At 47.2% G+C, this 24274-nt stretch overlaps 2 protein-coding genes across 2 annotated transcripts in view; both read right to left on the bottom strand.

Moving 5' to 3' along the window:
* Window positions 1-693: 693 nt before the first annotated feature.
* On the bottom strand, window positions 694-1455 carry DRD5 (dopamine receptor D5). The gene is given in 2 exon segments (XM_022567155.2): window positions 694-1329; window positions 1332-1455. Coding segments are annotated over 2 exon segments (651 nt in total). The 5' UTR covers window positions 1393-1455; the 3' UTR covers window positions 694-739.
* An 18225-nt stretch (window positions 1456-19680) lies between these two features.
* The window catches only part of OTOP1 (otopetrin 1), a 44190-nt gene continuing 39596 nt past the window's right edge, over window positions 19681-24274 (bottom strand). Inside the window, exon 6 of the mRNA XM_022567011.2 lies at window positions 19681-21530. Coding sequence (XP_022422719.1) covers window positions 21360-21530 — 171 coding nt within the window. The 3' untranslated portion in view covers window positions 19681-21359. The remainder of the gene's footprint in view (window positions 21531-24274) is intronic.

The raw sequence follows: 24274 nt of genomic DNA, 5'->3' as shown, positions 1-24274 counted from the left end.
GGGAAGCCCTGGCTTTGTCTTTTGAAAGCATATCAACTCACACATTTCAAAGCCCTTCAGAAAACACGGTAGATCAAAAGCCATGTAACTTTCAAACATTATAGATTTGAGGTCGAGAAGGACCAGGTGATTATTTTATATGATCTTTTCAATGAACTGATAGCATCTGTCTAGGAACCAGGAGAATTGTTTTATGTCATGTAATTAGAAAAAGAAGATTCCAAATGAGAAAAAAAAAAATGGAATTCCAGGCTTGAGAAGTCCATATTTGATGTTGTGGCATGAAGGCAGCTTTCAGCACAGACTCAAGATGTGTGTATCTAATTTTTTTAAATTCTGAGATATCAGAAACTCTTCAAATTCTCTTGCCCCTGTGTGTACCTTTAAGGCCAAACTGACTGTAAAGAAAATAAATGGGTGCTTCCAGACCCAGCCAAAATCTTTCCTGCTTTTAAGGATGTTCTCATGGCTTCTCTAGGAGCCATCCTGAAAACCAATCTGGCAAAGCAACGATAATCACCCCATAGAATACATAATTTGTGTCTGTTCGACACCAGAACAAATCAGGAAGAATTCCTCAGCTGTAGCAAAGACACAGAGCAAGGAGAAACTGCAGAAACACAGGCCACAGGAAGCAAGATACAGGAAAGCCACACACACTTCCATCAGCGCTACACACACATTGAACCTTATTGCTTAAAAATCAGCCCAAACACAAATAAGTCACTGAACAATCTATTCATTTAGAAGGGGAGGGGAGGGCTTCCTCTGGCTCCCCGGCTTCCTCCCAGGGCGTCCCGTTGACCAGGTTAGATGGTGGGTCCACCCCACCCCAGGAGTCCATCTTGTCCCTGTGCCAGTGGAGCTGGACTGGGATGAAGGAGATGAGGATGGACAAGGTCCACGCCAGGCCGACCATGACCAAGGCCACACGCTGCGTCATCTTGCACTCGTAGCAGAAGGGCCTGGAGGTGGCCCAGGAGCGGTCCACGCTGATGATGCACATGTTCAGGATGGAGGCGGTGGAGCACGTGATGTCGAAGGCCACCCAGATGTCGCAGAAGGCCCCAAAAGGCCAGTAGCCGGCCACCTCGGCGACCGCCTTCCAGGGCATGACCAGCAGCGCCACGAAGAGGTCAGACACAGCCAGAGACACAATGAAGACGTAGGTCATCCTGGCGCGCAGGTGGCGACTGCGCACGATGGACGCGCACACCAGCACATTGCCCAGCAGGGTCCAGACGATAAGCAGGGTCAGGAGGCCGGCCGTGACCACTTGCGCTGGCCCCAGCAGCGTCGCCCCCTCCGAGGCCCCCACGGCGCCCCCTGCGCCAGCTTCTGCTGCCGGGACCGCGCCCGGTAGGCGGTGCCGTTTCGCCCCGGCGGCAGCATATCGGGTTCGGCGGCACAGGCTGGCTGCGCGCGGTCCCAACTTCTGCCCTGCGTTCACCGGGCGGCCCCATCGGGTACCCGGGCGCTGGTACCCCGGGACCCGCGGCTAAGGGATCCCCGAGCTTCGGGGGGCGCTCACCGTGCGCTGCGCCGGGGCCCCGGGGCGCGCCGGCACCCCTCTTGCCTCCTCGACCGCCACCGGGTCTGTGGCCGCGTTGCGCCCCTCCGGTGCCGGGAAGCGGCCGGTGCCCGAGGGGCTGTTCCCGGGAGCCGGCAGTGCGCCAGCCGGCGACGGCGGCTGCGTCTGGTTCGGAGCCGGATAAGCGAAGAGCGAGCCACCACCGAGGGGGAGGGGGCCGGGAGCGGCCGGCGCCGGGCTAGCGCTGCTGCGCGGCCTCCTCCGTTCCTCGCTGCTCCCGGGGCCCGCGCTCCCGCACCCGCCCCCCGCCACCGCACTCCCCAATCTCCTGCCTACCCGCCCCACCTATGCCTTGGCGCCCTCACTCTTCAAGCTGCGAGTTTGGGGGCAAACCCGTAGGTTTGAGAGGCGCTCTAGTACCAGACCCCGGCCCTCTGAAGACCCAGACCAGCGCCCCAGGAAGCCGAAGAGGTGCCTGGCCCAGCCCTGGTGCCCTGGGCACTTTTGGGGAACAAGGAGGTGGAGTAGGAATGGGAAGAATCACTGGCTTCTAGACTGGGAAAGGGCGTTTGTAGGGTCAAGAGGATGGCCTTGGATTTCTCATAGACTTAAGTCCCACTCTGGACTGGCTGTGTGACCTTAAGAGTCCTCCTTAACTTCCTTGGGCCTTGGTTTTCTCGTCCACAAAATGGGGTAAACGATTCCTTCCTTCTCCATCGGGTGGTGTAAGGGTTCAGTGAAGCCAGGAGGTGGTGTCTCCTGGGAACATCTCCTCCCAGCCTCCCCCGGAACATCCATCCTAAGATTGGGACTTGACCTGACCTCTTGGGAAAGCCTATTCCCCACCCCCAATCCTTACACGGCTTTTCCTTTGGAGAATAATTTTGGATGAACCCAGCAGGTGAGGAAGAGCCCCAGCCAGGTGCCTTCTCCCTGCAGGGTGCATTCAGTCTTTCTCTTTACAGGGATGGATTCCTATCTCATGCTTAACAGATGAGGAATCTGAGGCTTGAATAGGTGGCCCAAAGCCCAAATTCTTAAAAAAGAACGGTGGGGAGACACTGGAGAGGGAGGGCAGTGTTCCTGGATCTTACCTCCCTCCCAGCTGACAGCTGCGCTTGTGAGTCCCCGGGTCTCTCTGCGGTGTTAAGCTCAGTGGAAGGCAGCTGGCGAGAAATGGAGGAGGCGGCAGCACGCTGCTCAGGCTTATCTGAGACCCGCTGACCTATACACCCACCCTGTGTTGGGGTCTAGAAATGGGGGCTGGACTCTCAACTCCTCCCTAGTCTCTCTCTGCACTCTGACCCACCTGCCCCATTCGCCCTGAGCCCCCCCTGTACCTTGGTCCAACAGCTGCAAGTGAAGCAACTTCTCAGACCCAGCCTGCTCAGCCCTACGCAGCCTCTCCCACCGCAAACCATCTCCCCCTTCAGTGCTTTATGCTGCCAGAGATGACAAGACCACCTGTCCAGGTGTCTATGCCTAAAACGGGGGAGTCACACTTACACCTGTCTCTCCCCATCTCCTAGGAGCTGGACCACCCCTCTCTCCACTGATGTCCCTGTCCAGGACTTTTCCTTCTCCAAGGTGTTTTGTACTGACACTACCCTAGCCTCCAGGTTCTGTCCGCCCTCCACTCAGTGGCAGGCAGAGTGAACTTTCTCAAATCTAACTATGGTCATGCCTCTCCCCAGATGAAAAACTCTCAGTAGCTCCCTGTGATCCTTGATCCTGAGGCAAGCGAGGTCTTTTAAGTCTTTTAATCATTGTGCCCTTGCTCAGTGCCCCAGCTTCTACTGCTGCTCCTCTATATGCAGCCTGGATTCAAACCACTATCAACACACATACACACACACACACACACACACACACACACACACACACACACAAATTGTAATTTCCCTAACGAGTCAAATGGTAATTCTTCACCCTGAAATGACCTCCCTCCCATTTTGTCCTCCTGGGGAACACCAACACATGACGTTAGCAAAGAACTTGGGTTTTAGAGACAGGGGTTTGAATTTCAGCTTCTTATTCACTTATTCAGCAAATATTTATTGAGCACCTATTATGTCCCAGATGCTGTTTTGTTTGCTGGGAATACAAGGGTATATAAATATATATATATTGCCCTTTCTCTCCACAAGGTTATAGTCTAGTGTTGGAGAGAGGCTTTAATACAAGAATCACCCAGAGAAATGTATGATTACAACTGTGACAAGTGCTATGAAGGAAAAGTACACAACCTTATGAAAGTGTACAATAGGTTGGTTTGACCAAGACAAAATGTCTAGAGAAGACTTCCCTGGGGAAATCTCTCTTTGGGTTGAAATCACAGTTAAGAAGGCAAAAGAGAAGATAAGAGAAGGAAAGCATGGCAGGCAGGAGCAGGTATTTACTAGCTGTGGGATCTTGGGCAAGTTATTTGATCTCTCTGAGCCTCAGTTTTCTCATCTTCAAAATGGGTTGATCATAGTAGTTTAAAAGATAAATGTTATAATACCAAATTCATTCCTGTATGAGTAACTCTGAGCCTCCCTTTTTCCTCTGGCTGTACCGGGGCAGTTCCTCACCCTGGGCTGCTCTCCAAGGATATTTCTGCCCTGAGTTTTGTGAAAGAGAGTCAGAAAGTGGATGCATTATTGGACCTGAGAGGCTGGAGGAAGAAGGAATGGTCCCAGAGGAAGAGATTATGTTTGTCTTCATAATAAAGAGCAGAAGGAGAAAAGTGGGAAAGGGATTGAAAGCTCAAGGTGGGGTTTCCCAGGGAAGTTTGATGTGAATGAGGTGAGGGAACTGGGGTCTGTAGGAAAGTGGATGGGAAGGGACAGGGAATTTTAGAGAAGTATTACCTGCTGCCTTCCCAGAACTTAAGAAATGCAAGAAAAGTTTGAGTTAAGAAATTATCTTCTTGAACATAACACTGCTTGGAGGCTGAAACACACGGATCATGGCTTTATATGTTGTCTGCAGCACTTACCAGTGTTAGTACCTTTCCCTCCTTTTAGATCTGACTTAAACTGCACCCCTCCAGGAAGCCTTCCTGGCTCTTCTGGACTGAGTCAGTATCCTGAGCTCCAGTGGAGCCCTGGGTTGGCTCATAGGCAGCAATCGTGACACTATATTGTCACCATTCATTTACATGGCTATCTGACCCTCTAGCCTCTGAACTTCTTAAATCAACAAACTGCATCTTATTTGTGTCTGAATTCCCCAAACCAACACAATGAGTGGGTGCTTGACAAATCTTCGTTGGTGGAGGAATAATAAAAGGGGGGGCTCTGTGCCCAACACTCTGACACTAATGGACAATTCAATCAGCAAAGGTACACACAAGCTCACCACACAGTTCTGCATTGGTTTTTCAGATAGTTCTGACTCCCTGAATTTCATCCATTCATTCATCCAGCAAGCATTTATTAAGGACCTACTATGTGGGAGATGGAGGGGAGGCTGTATGGGGTATACAAGTCATAGCCAGGGTAGGTTTGTATAGTGTTTATTTAAAACTTCCAGCAAAAGGCAGTAAATTATATTGAGAAAGGGGCATCTTTTTCTAATTAACACAAAATTGATGTTTGAGCCAGGCTCAAATGTAACTACGTCCCAGGCTCTGCCCTAAGCTGGGGGATACAAGAAGAATCAAGGGCTTCCCTGGTGGCGCAGTGGTTGAGAGGCCATCTGCCGATGCAGGGGACACGGGTTCATGCCCCGGTCCGGGAAGATCCCACATGCTGCGGAGCTGCTGGGCCCGTGAGCCATGGCCGCTGAGCCTGCGCGTCCGGAGCCTGTGCTCCATAACGGGAGAGGCCACAACAGTGAGAGGCCCGCGTACTGAAAAAAAAAAAAAAAGAAGAAGAAGAAGAAGAATCAAATATACATTCCTGTCCTCCTGGGGCTTACATTCCCGAAGAAGGAGAAGGTGGTGGAGGAGGAAGAAGGAGGGGAAGGGGAAAAGGAAGAGGAAAGAGAGAGAGTGCGTGAGAGAGAATGACACCTTTGAGCCTCTACCCTGCTCTTTGCAGTTACAAAAGCCTTTTGCTAACACGTATCTGAGTTGAGTTTCAGTTGTCACCTACGACTGAAAAAGCCCTGCCCAGAGCAGGGAATAAACAAGTTCAGTGGTGACCTGAGAACAGGGGAATGAACTGCCCGTTTGGGTGGGCAGCACGGGGAAGGGCAGCACAGAAGAGAGGACACTCAAGCTGGAGTGTTGAACGGAGTCCACCAGCATTCTGGGATTGGAAGGGCATTCCTTGCAGAGGGAACAGCATGTGCAAAGGCTCAGAGGCATGAAGCTTCGTGTGTGAAAGGACAGATTTCAGAACCCCAAGACTCTTTCCTCTGTTATCCAAAATATCAGGTTTCTCATCATTTTTGGAAACTGAGAGTTTTCTCTCTATCCATAAGACCCTGGGCAAGCAAAGTAACTTAATACGCTGCCAGGGTGCTACAGCCCCTGTGTCTTCCATCTTCACAGGGAGCAGGCTGCCTGGTAGGGATGATGGTTTTGTGTAAGTAGTGGCTGTCCTCTCTCACCCAAGCTCTTTCCCACATACTTCAAAAGAGCTGGTTAACAACCGAAAACCAAGGAGTCTCTTGGTCAGCCTCCGAACCCAGCCACATCTGCACAGACTCTAGCCAACTAAGGAGCTAATAAATTCCTTCTCTTATTTTATCCCAGCTAGAGCCCTGCCCTCAGAAGATGACAGCAAGTAAGTGATCCTCTCACACTTTTGGCTCCTGCAAAATTGTACTAAGAGGATTTACTTAGAACATTTTAGCACAAAGGGGGTTTTCCTAATCCGGTTAGCAAACAGTCCTCTATTTAAACTCATTGATCCTTCTTTTTCTGAAGATATATTTTCAGTTGGATTCGTTGCTGAGACAAATGGCTAAATCAGTGGGCCAACAGCCAGGATTTTGCAGCTGCTGCTGCCGCTGCCACCGCCACCGTTGATGATATCAAAAGAGTCAACTCTGTTTTACACCAAGACAGGCTTAGTTCCTTGGCTATAGGATACACCCAGGCTGTCAATGTACTCAGCTTGGCTCAGCGGAACCCAGGCAGAAAGGTAGAGATGAAACATCAGCCTCCATCCCTGAGGCTGGAGAAGCCCCCTCAAGCACACATCCACTGATGGTGACCTGGAGGCCTCTCCAAACCCAAAGGCTGGTCCCCAGGCCCCCACCCCTCTCCCAACTCAGAAACACAGGAAGCTGAAAGCAGCCATTTCTGGCAGGAAAAAATAGCTATCCCAGAAGTTAGCATATTCACATAGATAGAGAATGGAAGAGGGGTTTGCAAGTCAGACAGTCCCATGTTCAAATCCCTCTTCTCTGACTTACTAGCTGTGGGACCTTGAGCAAGTTACTTAACTTCTCTGAGCCTCAGTTTCCTCATCTTTAAAATGGTAACACCAATACCTACTATGCAGAGATATTACCAGTAAACAACATGCCGTACTTAGGAAATGGTAAGCTCCTGTATTAGTCAGGTTTTGTTACCATAATGCTGTGTAACAAACAGCCCCAGGATCTCAGTGGCTTAAAATAACGAACTTTTATTTGTCGCTAATGGTCTGTGGTCAGCTGGGGAAGCTTTGCCCCAAAATGTGGGTCAGGTTCAGTTTGCTCCTCCACTCCCTCATTCCCAGGCCACTGATACCCCTGGGGCTTGCCTTCTTGGGATGCAGGGTGGGAGCCAAGAGGGTTGCCCCAGCCATGCACATACTTGGAGCTTCTGGTTGGATGGTGCATATGTTAACTCAACTCATGCATCCAGGACCAAAGCAGGTCAGTGGGCGAGCAAGAACGACGCCCTGTCCACAGGGAAGCCACGGCAATGTGAGGAGGCCAGGAACAATTGTGAGCAAATAATATCAACCACACGGTCTGCAATAAAGGAAACCACTATGGTTTCATTGTTCTCAAATGGCTCCAACAGCCAACCCCTTCTATCTGTCCCCTCTGCTACCCCCAGTTCAGGTCCTCATTGCTTCATGCCTACACGGCTGCCAGAGCCTCCCAACAGGTCCGTGTGTCTTGATGTCTTCTCTACCCTCCATCTGGTGCTCTACCGTCGAGATGATCCTCCTAAAACACAGATGAGATGTCTTTCATCAGCTTAAACACATCCCACGATGCCTTGTGACCCACACTATTAATTATTCACCCAACTAACAAAAGTTAATCTGTTAATTCCAAACTTCTTAGCACAGCCCTTCCCACCTGGTTATCAGCCTCATCCCTTGCCTCCCAAGCCTTTCCCAGTAGACCCCACCTTCTACCCACCTCAAATTGTTCCCTCTTCTCCCGGCATGCCTAGTTCTTTCAGGTCTTCTGCCCTTGCCCTGGCTCTCTCCTCTGCCTGAGATGTCCCCACCCTTTTCTGAGTGGGAGCGAACTCCCATTCACGTTTCAAACCCAGTGCCAATGGACCACCCAGATGGGTCTTCCTCAAGTCTCCAGGGAGGTAACCATTCAGTGTCGGCGCAACACACAGCACCTACCCCTGCTACAGTGCGCAAGCCCACTGTCATGTGATGGTCTGTTCGCTTACTGTTTACTTACCTTTCTCCCCCTGCTGTAAACCACCTGAGGTGAAGTCATCTCAGCCTCTTGGAGTCAGCTTGGCTATGAGGAACCGAGTTGACATTTGTTGCATGAATGAACATACTGTGGTTAGAAGGGGTAAGGGCGCACCAACTAACTGTGTGTTCCTTGTGCTGCCCAGACTCCCTTGGACTTCTGGCAAATGGCAGCGTGAGCAAAAGTGATGCAGACTTCCTTGCTGGAAGTACCTTAAGAACGGGCATGACTCCTCGGCCTTCTCTTCAGCAATGACCTCGTGCAGGGACGTCAGGGCTGCAAAGATGGACTCTCCCAGGATCCACTAATCTGCATCAGACTCTCCATGAGTGACACATATGCTTCTTTCTCCAGGTCACGCTAGTTAGCATGACTAATACACAGATGAGTAAGTGTTGCTCCATTTCTCATGGCTTCAGACTAAATGTTGCTCAGTACCCACAGGGTACCCAGATCTTGGTTTATAAATACCAGCCTTCACCAAAAGGACTCAGAGAAATGGCTGATGCCAGAGCTGGGCAGAGAAGGTACCACACAATCCTGGGACATCTTGTGGTACCAGAAAACAAGAGAGTGCTCAAAGAATGATGGAGACACGTGAAAAGGGCACAGCAACCAAGTTGAAGGGGCTCCCACTTGCTAAACCTGGGACAATGTGAGCATCAGAGTTGATAATAATAATGGATTATAACCTATTGAATAAAACGAAAATCCATGAATCCATAGTGATAAGAATAAAAAGGAGGGAAGGAAGAAGAGGGGGAGAGAGGGAAGAAGGAAGGAAGGAAGGATGGAAGGAAGGAAGGAAGGGAGGGAGGGAAGGGGAAGGAGGCTTCCTTACAGTAGAATGACAATTAATAAACATGAAAAGTGGAGAACAGTATGGAGGTTCTTTTAAAAACTAAAAATAGAACTACCACATGACCCAGCAATCCCACTACTGGGTAATACTCCGAGAAAACCATAATTCAAAGAGTTATGTACCACAACGTTCATTGCAGCTCTATTTACAATAGCCAGGACATGGAAGCAACCTAAGTGTCCATTGACAGATGAATGGATAAAGAAGATGTGGCACATACATACAATGGAATATTACTCAGCCATAAAAAAAACGAAACTGAGTTATTTGTAGTGAGGTGGATGGACGTAGAGTCTGTCATACAGAGTGAAGTCAGAAAGAGAAAAACAAATACTGTATGCTAACACATATATATGGAATCTAAAAAAAAAAAATGGTTCTGAAGAACCTAGGGGCAGGACAGGAAAATAGACACAGACGTAGAGAATGGACTTGAGGACACAGGGAGGGGGATGGGTAAGCTGGGACGAAGTGAGAGAGTGGCATGGACATATATACACTACTAAATGTAAAATAGCTAGTGGGAAGCAGCCACATAGCACAGGGAGATCAGCTCGGTGCTTTGTGACCACCTAGAGGGGAGGGATAGGGAGGGTGGGAGGGAGACACAAGAGGGAGGAGATATGGGGATATATGTAAATGTATAGCTGATTCACTTTGTTATAAAGCAGAAACTAACACACCATTGTAAAGCAATTACACTCCAATAAAGATGTTAAAAAATAAAGAAAGAAAAGAAAATTTTTTAAAAAACAAGCCATTGGCTAAGAAAAAATAAAATAAAATAAATAAACATCAAAGGAATAAGAGAATTAGAAAATCACATCTTTTGAATGGATAAAGAAGATGTGGTACATATATATACAATGGAATACTACTCAGCCATAAAAAAGAATAAAATAATGTCATTTGCAGCAACATGGATGCAACAGATTATCATACTAAGTGAAGTAAGTCAGAAAGAGAAAGACAAATACCATATGATATCACTTATATCTGGAATCTAAAATATGGCACAAATGAACTTATCTACGAAACAGAATTAGGCTCACAGACATAGAGAACAGACTTGTGGTTGCCAAGGGGGAGTGGATGGGAGGGAGGGATGCACTGGGAGTTTGAGGTTAGTAGATGCAAACTATTACACATAGAATGGATAAACAAGATCCTGCTCTATAGCACAGGAAACCAAATTCAATCTCCTGGGATAAACCATAATGGAAAAGAATATGAAAAAGAATGTATATATGTGTATAACTGAGTCACTTTGCTGTACAGCAGAAATTAACACAATATTGTAAATCAACTCTACTTCAATAAAAAATTGAAAAAAGAAGAAAATAAAATCATATAACCATAATAGTAATAATTGATTTAGACAAGAATCATCACTAAGTAAAAGTTTGGAGAGGAACAGGATATTTGCATTGTCTCAAAGCACCTCCACTCGTATTATTTATTAATTACAAAGAGAAAAAATGGTGACTTCACTGTTGAGAAACCTTAATGAGGTGAACAAAGTTAATACCCCCAGGAGTGGGACAAACAGACACCAAGTGGCCCTCGATGTGATGCACCAAGGACACAGCATCTTTATGTAGCATCCCTGCTCCCCGAGGAAACATCAGACAAACCCACATTGGGGACCTTGACCTGAACTCTTCAGAAGTATCAATGTCACAACAGACAAAGAAGGGCCAAGGGACTGTTCCAGATTAAAGAAGACCGTGGAAGCATGCCAGGGATCAGGGGAGACCCTTTAAAAGATGTTATTGCGACAGTTGGCAAAATGTTCATGTGGACACTACATTAGACAATCATTGACAAGTAGACCATTGACAATCAACAATTATTGACAATTAAGACAGTTGGATGGCAGCAACCTTAAATTTCCTGAATTTGATCACTGGACCTCCCTTGTTCTTAGAGAATACCTGCTGAAATGTTTAAGGGAAAAGGAGCCAGATGCCAAAACTAAACTTCACATGCTCCAGGAGAGGATCTATAACAGATCAGATCAGATCAGGCCATATATGCAGTAGAGACATGGGCAAGAACAATTGGTGCATCTGGGTAAAGGGTAAATGAAAGTTCTTTGTCTTACTACTCTTCTGTAAGCTTGAAATGATTTCAAAATAAAAAAATTTTTATGGAAGCAACCTAAACATCCATCAACAGATGAATGGATAAAGAAGATGTGGTACATATACACAATGGAATATTACTCAGCCATAAAAAAGAATGAAATTATGCCATTTGTAGCAACATGGAGGGACCTAGAGATTGTCATACTAAGTGAAGTAAATCAGACAGAGAAAGACAAATATCATATGATATCACTTATATGTGGAATCTAAAAAAAAATGATACAAATGAACTTATTTACAAAACAGAAATAGACCCACATAGAAAACAAACTTATTACCAAAGGGGAAAGGGGGTGGGGGAGGGATAAATTGGGGATTGGGGTTTAACAGATACACACTACTATATATAAAATAGATAAACAACAAGGACCTACTGTATAGCACAAGGAACTGTATTCGATATTTTATAATAACCTATAATGGAAAAGAATCTGAAAAAAAATATATATGTATGTATGTATGTATAACTGAATCATTTTGCTGTATATCTGAAACACTGTAAATCAACTATACTTCAATTAAATTTTTAATTAATTGTTTTAAAAAGAAATTTTAAATAAATATATTGATTAAGGGCGCTCTCAGCTGTGCATAACGGAAAGCCTGACTATTCGTGGTTTATGCACTCAAGACATACATAACAGGAAATTCAGAGGGAGCCGGCAAGGGCTGGTGCAAAAGCTCAGTGATACAACTGACGACCCAGAATCTTTTTATCCAAATGATCCACCTTCTCAAGGCTGTGGCTTTGTGCCCTTGGAGCCTCATGGTCACAGGATGGCTGTTACAGCTTTAGGCATCATGACCAAGTTCAAACTCCAGGAGAAAAATGGGGGTAGGCTATGTCAGCGGGACTTTTCTTGATGTGTCTCTCACCTGTCACCAGTGAAGAAAATCTTCTTAGAAGGACCTTATGTCTCCTTAGCCAGAAGGGAACCACGTGGCCGCCCCTAGCTACAAGGCAGACTGCAAAATGTTTCCAGTATCAGGGAAAAGGGAACAAACTACCCGTGCTAGGCTTCAACAGACCGTGAGCCATCACCTGAGACCGGGCACTTTGAGTCCCCAACCAAAGTCAGGGTTTTCTTAGCAAGCAAAGGAACTGTTCTCGGAAAGCAATTAGCAGTGTGTGTCATCATTGATATTTGCTAAATACCTGCTCGGTCGACATTGTACTGAACATTAGAGATGAATTAAAGAGATGAAGACTCAGTCCCCATCCCTGGAGCTCACAGTCTGTAATTCCCCCATCACAGCCCTCCATCTGGAGTGTGGAAGCCCCTTCACAGTTCAGTTAGGAAGTGGTACCAAGAAGAGGTGACCTCACAAAGTTTATCTGAGTTTTTCCATAACAAATAAATAAATAACTTTTTAACCATCCTATCCAAATATCAAACAAATACATGTTTTCTTACTGAGTTTTCCATAGTATTGAAACTATCTTCCAGTTCCCCATTTTTGTCTTAAAAGATCTTTAAGCATTCATTCATTTATTATTTCATTTGACAATGATTATGGACTCCTCTTCTCCTGGGACTGAGGACACAGTCCTCAGGGAAAAAAAAAACAGACACTGTCTCTCCCTCTTGAGGCTTACAGTTAAGTGGTTTTAAAAAAAGGACCACTATTCAAACAATCTGACACATAATTGTATGATTAAAAGGTACAATAGACACAGTGAAGGAAAGCTAAATGGTGTTGCAGAAGTTCATAGGGACACCAGACCTGGTCTAGGGATGAGTGAAGACTTCCCTGAGAAACCATTGTTTGGATGGAGATCTGAAAGATGAGTAGGAATTAACTAACTGAAAGGAAGAAGAAGCAGCAAGTGCAAAGGTCCTGGGGCAGGAGGGAACATAACACGTTCAAAAAACTAAAGAAGCTGGTCAGTGTGATGGAGCACAGAGGAAAAGTGAACCACAAGGAAAGTGATATGAGATCAGGTTGGAGAGGTGGTCAAGAAAGACCATGCAGGACCTGGGGCCAAGGTAAATTTCTCTGTCTCAGCAGTGAGGGGAGGCCACCGGAGGATGTTGGGCAGGGGAGGGACAGGAGCATCTTGGCCTTTCTCAAACACCACTCCAGCCATAGCATGAAGGACAGACTGGTAGAGGCAAGGGATGCACTGGAGAAACGAGTGAGGAAGCTACTTCAGAAGACCAAGATGGAGATGATGGTGGCTTGGAGTAGGTGGTGGGGTTGGAAGTGGGGAGAAGTGGATGCAACCAAGGTATTTGGGGGTAGAAGTGACAGGTGTGGCCACTGATTGGAAATGAGGCATAACGGTGGTGTAAAGACAGCCCTTGTATGTCTGACTTGAATAACAGACAGAGGCTGGAACAATCCATGGGGATGGAAAATATGAAGGGAGAAGTAGCCAGAGGAGTGGGATATCTTGAGTTTGGTGTTGGACACATTCAGTATAAAATGCCTTTGAGACATCCAAGTATGCTGCTGGAAATAACCAGCCTGCAGTTGAGAGGTCAGGCTGAAAATGCAAATTTCAGAGCCAACAGTATCTGTACCGTAGGCAAGCCCTTGGCCATGAGCTAGACCACCAAGAAGAGCAGTGAGAAGCCAAGAGGACCCAGTATAGCCCCGCAGAAATTCCAACACCAAATGGCCAAGAAGAGGGCCATGAGCCTGCAAACAGCTCTGAGAAGGGAGGCCAGAGAAATAGAACCAACCCAGAGGAGGTGTGTCATTGAAGCCAAGACCCGATTCATGCTGCTCACCCACTCCACCTGCAGACAGCGAAACCAAGACACAGACGGCTCGGTAGTGCCCTGGACCATCCAGCTTTTTCCGGTGCAAAGGGAAAAAGCATTTCCTATGCATGCTATAACAAACTGCCACAAACTTTGTGGCTTAAAACATAAATTTATTATCTTACCGTTCTGGACATCAAAAGATCAAAATGAGTCTTACTGGACTGAAATGAAGGCGTTGGCAGAGCCATCAACAGAGGCCTGAAGGAGAATCCCATCCCTGCCTCTTCCAGCTTCTGGTGGCTGCTGGCACTCCTTGGCTTGTGGCCACATCAGTTCAATCTCTGCCTCTGTGATCACATTGCCTCCTCCTCTTCCATAGTCAAATCTTCCTTTTATAAGGACATTTGTGATTACATTGAGGTCCTGCCCTGATATTCCACGAGAATCTCCCACCTTAATATCCTTGACTTAGTCACATCTGCAAAGTCCCTTTTGCCTTCTAAGGTGACCTATTCACAGGTTCCAGGGATTAGGACGTGTGGACATCTTTAGGGGGCATTGTCTTTCCTCCTACGGGCTCTCTGGCCCATGTTGAGGACCAGCAATCTGAGAATTCTCGGAGCAGCACTTATGTGCAAAGAGAGACATCTGGTCCACACTCGGCAGCATCCCTGGAGGCAGAGACCTGAAATTGTCCGTGTAGCCATAATAATAACTTGCTGCCAGGGCTTCCCTGGTGGCGCAGTGGTTGAGAGTCCGCCTGCCAATGCAGGGGACACGGGGCCCCGGTCCGGGAAGATCCCACATGCTGCGGAGCGGCTGGGCCCGTGAGCCATGGCCGCTGAGCCTGTGCATCTGGAGCCTGTGCTCCGCGACAGGAGAGGCCACAACAGTGAGAGGCCTGCGTACAGCAAAAAAAAAAAAAAAAAAAAAAAAAAAACTTTCAAAAATGTAAAAACCATTCTTAGCTCACAGGCATAGGTTACCCCCAACTGGTCTAGAGCTATTCGCATGCCCACCTCCATACCGTCCATACCGATGCCCAGCGAAGGGGAGGAGGTTGTCACTATGCTTGGCTTAGACCAATCACCCAAGACGGGTGTTCTAGAAACATCTGCCAAGACATGTAGGCAGCCCTTGCGGCTGTCAGTATGTCGGGGAGACGGTCGGATCACTTCCTGTCCCGGCGGGAAGAAGCGATTGGCCGCTGGTTCCTCCCTACGGAGGAGAACAGACCCCACCTACAGGCCTCCGTAGAACTGGGTGCCCCTGCTTAGCTCCTGATGCAGAGCAGGAAGAGGTGAGCACATCCTAATGCACGGTCTTCTCTGGACTCTTTATTAAGCACCAGGCTTAAAGCGCCCTCTTGTGCCTTAAAGGCGAACGAGGGTCCGCAGATGTGGACTAGAATCGGGCAGAGAAGTTCTGCCAGGTCAGAAACAGGCCAATCACAAGCCTTCCCGGGGTCTCCCCACGCCCTGCGATAGTCTGGGGTCGAGAGGGCAACACATGTGGTCATGCAACCCACGTGGTGAGGCCCTGGGAGAGAAAGAGGCAAAGCCCCACCCTCCCAAGAGAAAAGCACAAAAAAACAAGTAACTAATTATGCAAGTAACCGTAAAGGGCACCGAGGTGAAGCACAACAGAGGGTCTGTTTAGACAGATGATCAAGGAGGGGTGGGAAGCACTGCAAAAGTCCTGAGGAGCAGAAGAGCTTGGAATATTCAAGGACGTGCCCTGCGAGACGGCTGTGGCTGGAGCAGTGCAGGCAGGCGGGGGTGGCTGGGGGAGGAGGAGGCAGAGGGAGGGCCTGGCTTGAGAAGAAGATGGAGCTGCAGAGGCCAGCTCCTGAAGATCCCAACAGACTACGGTTAGGAGTTTGTACATTCTTCTAAAAGCAACGGGAAGCCGTTGAAGGGATTTTAGCAGGTGACTTGATTTGATTTACTTTTTTTAGACAATTAACATACCGTCATCACTGTGGTGTTTCCTATGTTATTAATGCAGCTGAAACACCACACCAGAACTACCATCCCTTTTGAGCATTAAAACATTACACTCATCATTCTCCTGTCTCCTCACCACGGTCCCCTCGGCTCTGCTTTTAGGACAAGCTAATGTCTCGGTCATTCCCCATCAGACCCCACAGAGTGCCCTCCCGCCAGCTGCCCTGACCAAGTTGCACCCCAGCCTCATAACACCCTGCATACACCTTGTTCCTCCAAACCTCCCCCAGGAAGTGGGAGGTGGTGAGGGCACGTGGAAGGAGCATCCTTGTTGAAACTAACTAGTTCTCAGCTTCCCTGTGAGAACTCAGAATTTTCCCAGCCCTCCGCTGGGATGGTGACAGCCATCTCTGACACATCGCAGGAACCCAGAGCTATGGATAGAGTACAATCGGGGCATTTTTACCCTTAGGCTGCTACCACAACATCTCCCCTCACTTTGGCCTGAAAGTGCAAGTGAAGTGGGCTCAGAAGGAAAGGCACCAGCGCCCCCTGCTGGTCACCTCTTCCACAGCAACGCTCGTAATCCCAGGGAAGAACCAGCTGTTTGCAGCAGCTTCCGCTCACTCTTCACCCTGTGAAGCTACGTGTAGCAATTTACAGCTGGGAGAAAAGGGAGATGTTCTGTCCGTGGATGCATTGGCCTGTACACACATCCTCAAGCAACTGTTTGAATGATATTTTTACCGAATTGGCTTTCTTTTTAAGACGATATGTCTAATAGAGAGGAAAGGCAATGGGTTTTTAAAAGGCTCAGTGGTCCAAATGCTATAACTTCCTCGTGATGTAGGCATGGTCAAAGGTTCCCTGCATTTTTTTTTGGCCGCACCGCATAGCATGCGGGATCTTAGTTCCACGACCGGGGATCGAACCCCATGTCCCCTGCAGTGGAAGCACAGATTCTTAATCAGGGAAGTCCTACCCCCCATTCTAATAGAGTAGTAATGCTTATCCAGTGAGGTCAGCTGGGAGCTGAGACTTCATAGACAGAGACAGACATGAGGAGCTTGGTGAATTTGAAGGGTTATGTAGTGAGCAGGCGAGAGTAGTAATTACTCCAACTGGGCTTCATGTTCCCTGTGGGGAGACAAAGGAGGCTAATTTGACCTCCAGGCAAGGACGACTAGGCAGATTCTGGTGCGGTTTAGGCCAGCAGTTCATAAAAGGTCTTGTGGAAGGGAAATCTTTTCTAAGGCACACCCAGGTTCCACGGGGCTAGTTGTGACCCTGGGTGTCCAGCTCCAAAGTTTTTGCCCTTCCATTCAGCCTCACCAAGAGCCATGGTACCCAAAAATCATGAGTTCAAATCCTGGCTTGACCAGGGTCAGGGATGAATGAGCTCAAGCTACCAAATGCATAGGCTCCTCCCTGATCAGGTTGCCACAGGTGAGAACAGATGAGAAAGAGATTATCCTGGTAACTTGAGCGCCAAGGGCATCGGTCCCCACAGTAGAGAACCACATGGGAAAACAAATCCATGTCGGGTTTCCTGACGAGCAGGGAATCATCCCTGGGGAGCGAGTCGGGTGATGTTTACAGCTAATGGCATTGAGCTACTCCACCTCTGGGATCTACCTGCCCAGGAGACCACACAGCAGTAGCCTTGACACCCTCGTCCCAGCAATGGTGGATGAATATTGCAAGTTCACCTTCTCTGATGACTCTGAGTTCATCTTCCTTATGTTGACTTTCTTTTCTCTTTCTTTCAAATGTTTTTATTATGAAATATCTTGTGCATATCAAAAAGCACAGAAGAAACTATAATGAATACTTTCATACCGATCACTTTGTCTAAGACATCAAACATTTCAGGCACTGCATGCACTTAGCTGTTTGTCTCCGCTCCAGACCTCCCTCCCAGCCCACAGGTAACCACCACACTGAACTTGGGGTGCATCCTATCTTCATGTGTGTTTATAATTTTACTGTGTATGGATGTATCCCCTAAATATCAGGAATTGTTTTGTCTGTTTTGAAACATTATATTAATGGTATCATACTAATTATACCTTCATGCTACTTCATTCTTAATTCAGCATTGTCTTGAGGGATTACCCAGGTTGATACATGTTTTTCTGGCCCATTCATTTTTTTCACTCCTGTGAAAAAATATTCCATTGTAGGAATAGTCCATAATTTACCTATTCATACTCCTAACTGATGGACATTTAGGCTGTTTTCAGTTTTTCCCAATGACAAGTACTATTGCTGTAGACATTTCTGAACACATCTCCTATGTGTGATGAACACATGTGAGTGAGGGTACCTCTGGGGCACACACACACCAAGTGGTATTGCTAGGTCTTAAGGAATATGCACCTGTAGCCCTAGTCAATATTGCCAATTGTTCTTCCACGTGGCTTTATCAATATACTCTCCTACCACCCGTGTATGTGAATTCCCTTTCTTTCACATCTTGCCGACCAACCCTTGCCAATCTGATGAATGGGAAATAGTATCTCATAGTTATTTTAATTTGCATTGCTCTTATTCTAGCCCTGAGATCTGGACGCTTGTTAATTGCACACTCTGGTTCCTTTTCTGTGAATTGCATTAAGGTAATAAATTTTCCTTGGTGCCTCAACTGGTTGAGTCGGGATGCTTAACTACTTGTGGGTTGAAGCTGCCCGGCTGGAATAGCCACCCCTGAGGCTGTGGGCTCTTCTTGTTCAGGGACATCTTTAAGATCCCTCCTCAAAAGCCCTGAGCCCAGCAAGGCTATGCTGACTTTTCTGAGCTCTGATGGTGCCCCACGCCCACCCCAAAACCACCACACCTGGACCAGTTGTTCCCAGCATTCCTGTGATTCCCTATATCTCTTTGGCAGGGCCTAAAACCCACAGGCTGAGGCCCTAGGGCTGTACTGATGTGCTTAGAACAGGGGGAAATTAATAATGACCAAAATGGGATCTTTTGGAGAAATTGGCATTCACGTGTAGTAATCTCACACAGTGTCGTTTACCAATGGGCACAAAAACTCAGCAGAAGACGCTTGCCATGGTGTCACTTATAATAGCAAACAAACAAGCAAGCAAACCACTTAAATGTCTCTAAATGTCCAACATCAGGGTTTCACTACATGAGGAATGGTACCTCCCTCCAGGGAATGTACTTTGAAGCCGTGCAAAGTCACACTGCAGAAGAGAATACAACGTCGAGGAATGTCCTTCAGGAGTCTTAACTTGAGGTGCGTGGACTCCTGAGATGCTTCTGGAAGGGAGTCGGCATCACCTGAGATGCTTATTTGAGCATCCAGGACCCCGCTGTAGACCAACGGAAGCTGACCTTCTAGCTGGGAAGGCAGGAATCCTAACAGGCTCCCTCAATGATTCTAATGCATTCAGAAGTGCAAGAATCGATGCCGGGGGACCCTAAAATAGTTACAAAGCTTGCTGGCGTATTAAGATTTCAAAAGCAAGTTACATGCAAATACAATATATATAAAAGCAATCCCGTTTGGGACTGTGAGTGTGTGTGTGTCTGTGTGTGTACTTATAGGTACCAAAAATTAACAGCAGTAACCTCTAGATGATAATTTCTCAACCTAGGCACTGTTAACATTTGGATCAGAATAATTCTTTGTGGTGGAAACAGTCCCGTCCTGTGTACTGGAGGAGGCTTAACAGCTTCCCTGGCCTCTACCCATTAGATGCCAGTAACGCCCCCTAGCGGTAACAAAAATATCTCCAGACATTGTCGAAAGTCCCCTGGAAGACAAGATCACCCACGGTTGAGAACCACTGCCCTAGATCGAAGGTATGATAGATAATGTTTTACTTTGCTTTTAGTCTATCTGTCCATTTCCTATTTTTTCCAAAAATTAATATAAAGTATTTCAGTTATGTAAAAATTTTGGTGTTTCTTATGTCCCTCTGTGTTGTCAAAAAATATATATATATATATACCACACACACACTCAGATGAAACGATGTTCACATTAGTACTTACAGTAAGTTAACTATTTTATTATGATTTTAAAAGAATTAAGAAAAAGCATATACAAAGCCATCCCAAATGTCAATATTCCTTCAGAGGCTTTAAAGTATTTATAACCTTTGGATATGGCATCCTAATTTTAAGGTGTTTTTTTTTTTTCTTTGCGGTACGCGGGCCTCTCACTGTTGTGGCCTCTCCCGTTGCGGAGCACAGGCTCCGGACGCGCAGGCTCAGCGGCCATGGCTCACGGGCCCAGCCGCTCCGCGGCATGTGGGATCTTCCCGGACCGGGGCACGAACCCGCATCCCCTGCATCAGCAGGCGGACTCTCAACCACTGCGCCACCAGGGAAGCCCTTAAGGAAATATCGTAAGAAGTAATTCTAAATATAGAAAATGTTTTACATATATGGTGGATTTTTGCAGAGTCACTGATAAAAACAAAAAGTTATAAACACTCTAAAACCAACAATAGGAAACAAAGTTAATTACGGTACTCAATAGAATAGAATATAGTATGAAAATTATATTTACAAAGAGTTTATAACAATGCGGGTGGGAAGGTTTGTGCCATATTGTTGAGGGGAAACTGCATACGAAATTGAATATGTCGCATCATCTCTGGCAAGTATAACAAAACAACAATGAAAAGAACCCTGTGAGTCCAACACAGTTAAAAGAAACACATCAAGATGTTTAAAAAATGACTGTCAAGATCCTTATCTTTAATTTTGCATCTATATGAGATGACGAGTGTTCACAAAGCTTATTGTGATAATCATTTCATGATGTAAGCCAAATCATTAATGTACACCTTAAACTTATACAGTGCTATATGTCAATTACATCTCAATTAAACTGGAAGAAAAACATGACTGTCAATTGAACAATGGCATCTTAGGGGATTTTTCTCTCTACTCTTCTGAAATGTCCTAATTTTCTAAAATAAGCATATATATATTTATAGTGAAAGATACTAATGTATTAAAAAAAACTTCACAAATGAAAATATACCAAAATTTCAGGTGAGAAATATGTCTTTATATTGATCTATACACAAATTTCCATCCAGACGATAAAAATAACTTTGTTCAAAAAATGAAACGTATTCAGAAAGTACAATATAAACTAAATGTGATTTTAGCTACATTCATAAGCTCTGGGAAAGATAAATCTTAAAGGTGATTAGACTATGCAGATGGTCAGGAAAAGGTTGTATATAGTAACATGATAACAGAAAATATTTTAATGAAAAACAAACTGGATATATTTTTTTCTGACCTGAAATCACATTATTCTAAAACAGAGGATCTCATTTTGAAGGAGATCAAATAATTTAGGTTCAATTAGAATTAACTAACCAAGGGCAGACTTCAGCCATCTCAGATTTTGATCTAACTTGTTTACACTCATCCAGGGTGATGGGCAATTCCAGCTCATGGGAAAAACAATTATCGCAGACAAAAGGCAGCCCTTCTCACATTTGTAAGGCAATATTTGCCCGACCTCGCCATTCCCAGGTGGCTCCACTGAATTCTCTTGTTAGCTCTCTCCTCAGTCTTTGATGTGGAGACAGATTATATCTTACAATAGACCTCAAAGAGGGAGGCAGCTGCGTGCATTCGGTAGAAAATAGAAAAAGGCATGGCCAGGTTGACCACTATTATCCAGGGTTCAAAGCCAAAGACAATTTCCTCCAATCCGTTGTCATACTCGGGGCGGCAGCCAAAGGCAGGGGGGATCCAGAGCTGCAAGAGAAGAGGAGGTGGTCCTAGCAGCCGCCCGGGGGGCCCCCACAAACCCAGGTGCTGACTTGGACTCAGGGAGACCGAGTCACACCTGTCACAGGGGTAAGCAGCCCCTGTGTGTTTCCCATCTCTATGGAGTCCACTGAGCCAGTCCACTGAGCCCCGATCCTGCATGAATGCTCTTCACACCTACCTGGTTCTCTCCATCCCCACAGCCCTCACCTTGGTCTGGTCCTCCATCTCCCCTTCCCCAGACTGCTGCAATGCCTCCCATGATCCCCCCACTCCAATGGGTGCCTTCGATTCCCCCCGACACCCCGCTCCAGCACATCACGTGGCTTCAGAGTGATCTTTATAAAGCACACATCTGACCTTGTCACTCCTCTGCTGACCACGCACCAGGGCTCCAAATGCCTTCAGGAGACAGTCCAAATTCCCTCAGTGATCGGGAACACGTCCACGTCTCCACATCTCTCGTCACGCCCTTTACTCTGGCCCTCCCGGGCTGTGCACAGCCCCCAAATGTGCCTTTCCCCAGCCTTCAGGGTTTTGCTCCTGCCTCTTCCTCTATCAGGGACTCCCTGTCTTCCTTCTGCTAAGTCTTACCTTCTTCCAAGTCCTGAGACACCTCCCCTTCCAGGAAGTCCTCCTTGATCTAACCAGTCAGGCAGGAACTCCCTGTGTGTTCCCATAGCCCCCAGTGTTTTCCTACAGTGGTGCTCCCTGTTTCCCACACCCGTCTTTACATTTCACCATTGGTGCTTGGGGGTCCCAGCCATGTGGGTCTGGGCTGGGGAGTTCTGTGGTCCTTTTTCTGTCTTGTTCTTGGCTTAGAGAGGCAGCCCAGGCCCTGCCCACATCCCCCTGATCGGGAGGAGAAGCACATGCCGTGGAACCAGCCCTGGGTTCCTGCCACTTACAGACTATAATTTAACATCTCCAAGCCACAGTTTCCTCACCTATAAGATGGGAATACTAACACCTGTCTCAGAGGGCTCAGGTGAGAATAAAATGGCAACTACGTCTGCAAAACATAAAGCAATAACCTATTATTTTTGTTGCTCATGGAATCTACACACTGGTTCCCCCTTCTCAGCCTCTGTGTCCCAGTTCCTCCTCCTCTACCTCCCCCTAAATTGTTGGGCTCCTAGACCTGCTTCCCTCTCACACTGACATTTCTACAACTTTCTCCACCCCTACACTGTGGCAGGTAGCCTCTCGGGTGACCCCCCATGGTCCCACCTCCTGGGAATCTTGTGGAGCCCTGTCCCGCTGAGTTGGACTAAATCTAGTGACTCTCTTCTAACCAACAGAATATGACACAAGTCATGGGATGTCACTTCTGAGATTAGGTTACAAAAGGACTCTGGAGTCCATCTTGCTCACCCCCTCTTGCAAGAGAGGAAGCTGGCTGCCATGTGAGCCAGCCTATGGAGAGGCCACATGGCCAGGAACTGAGGGGGATCTCAGGCCCTCAGCCAGCAAGGAACTCAAACCCTCAGCCCAACAGCCCACCAGGAACTGAATCCTTCCAACAGCCACATAAGTGAGTTTAGAAACAGACCCCCTTCCCCTCCAAAATCCAGCCATGAAATGACTGCAGCCCCAGTGGGCACTTTGACCACAGCCTGTAAGGGACCCTGAGCAGAGCCACCCAGCTAAGTCACACTCAGATTCCTGACCCAGAGAAGCTGTGAAATAAGAAATGTCTGTTGTTTTAAGTTGCCAAGTTTAGGGCTCATTTCTTACGCAGCAATGGGTATCTGATACACATGGCTTTCATTAATATCTCCATATAGAACACTCGTGGGCTTATATCTCTAGCCCACTTTGTTCTCTGTGTTCTGGGTCCTTAAGTGTCATCCTCCCACGCCAGCTGGTTCTTCCCGCCCTCCTTAGCTGGTTCCTCCTCCTTTGTTCAGTCTCTTAACGTTGGCTGGTCCCAGGGCTCATTCATTCCTGGGTCCTCTTCTCTACCCTATACCCATGACCCCTAATGATCTCACCCAGTCCTGGTTGTAAATACCAGCTATGGGCCTACGACTTCCCAATCTAAATCACCAGCCTGGTCCACCCTTGAGAATTGCAGGCTCGTATATCTCACTGGCTACTTGGTTGTCTGAAATGCATCTCAAACTCAACATTACATTCCCATTTCTCCCCATCTCCTCAGGAACATCTTCCTCCCAGAGGCTCAATCAAATTTTCAGGCATCATCCTCATCTTCTCACTCATTCTCATAACAATCCACCTGCCACCCAATGCATCAATTCTCAATCCACCCGTTTCTCTCCACTCCACCTGCCAGGCCACCACCCCCATCTCTCACCTGGACCATTGCAGTGGCGCCCTGCTTAAGCTCTCAGCCTACAGTCTATTCACCACTCATTGCCAGATTAACTATTTATGTAAGATGGTGTCCCTTTCCTGGTTAAACACCCAAGGGCTTCACAGTGCATCTAAAATAAAATCTACCTGCTACATGGGATGGCAGAGCTCTCTGTTAGATGGTCCCTTACCACCCCCCAGCCCAGCTCCCCAGATTGTCCCCCGCCCACCCACCCCAGTCACATGGCCTTCCTCCTCTTCTCAAAGGAGGAAAGCTCCCCCCACCCAGGGTTTTGCACCGGCTGATTCCTCTGCCTGGAGCACCCATGGCTCCTTCTGCCATCCAGCTCTGGTCTCTAATCCCACCGCCTGAGAAAGCCCTTCCCACCAACTTGGCCATGTGATCTACCATGGCC

Source organism: Delphinapterus leucas, chromosome 5 (genome assembly GCF_059928025.1).
Source record: "Delphinapterus leucas isolate spDelLeu-1000000601 "Yukka" chromosome 5, BTC_Dleu_Yukka2, whole genome shotgun sequence".
Lineage (NCBI taxonomy): Eukaryota > Metazoa > Chordata > Mammalia > Artiodactyla > Monodontidae > Delphinapterus > Delphinapterus leucas.
The sequence above is the reverse complement of the archived record's forward strand: the minus strand, read 5'-3'. Positions and strand labels throughout refer to the sequence as shown.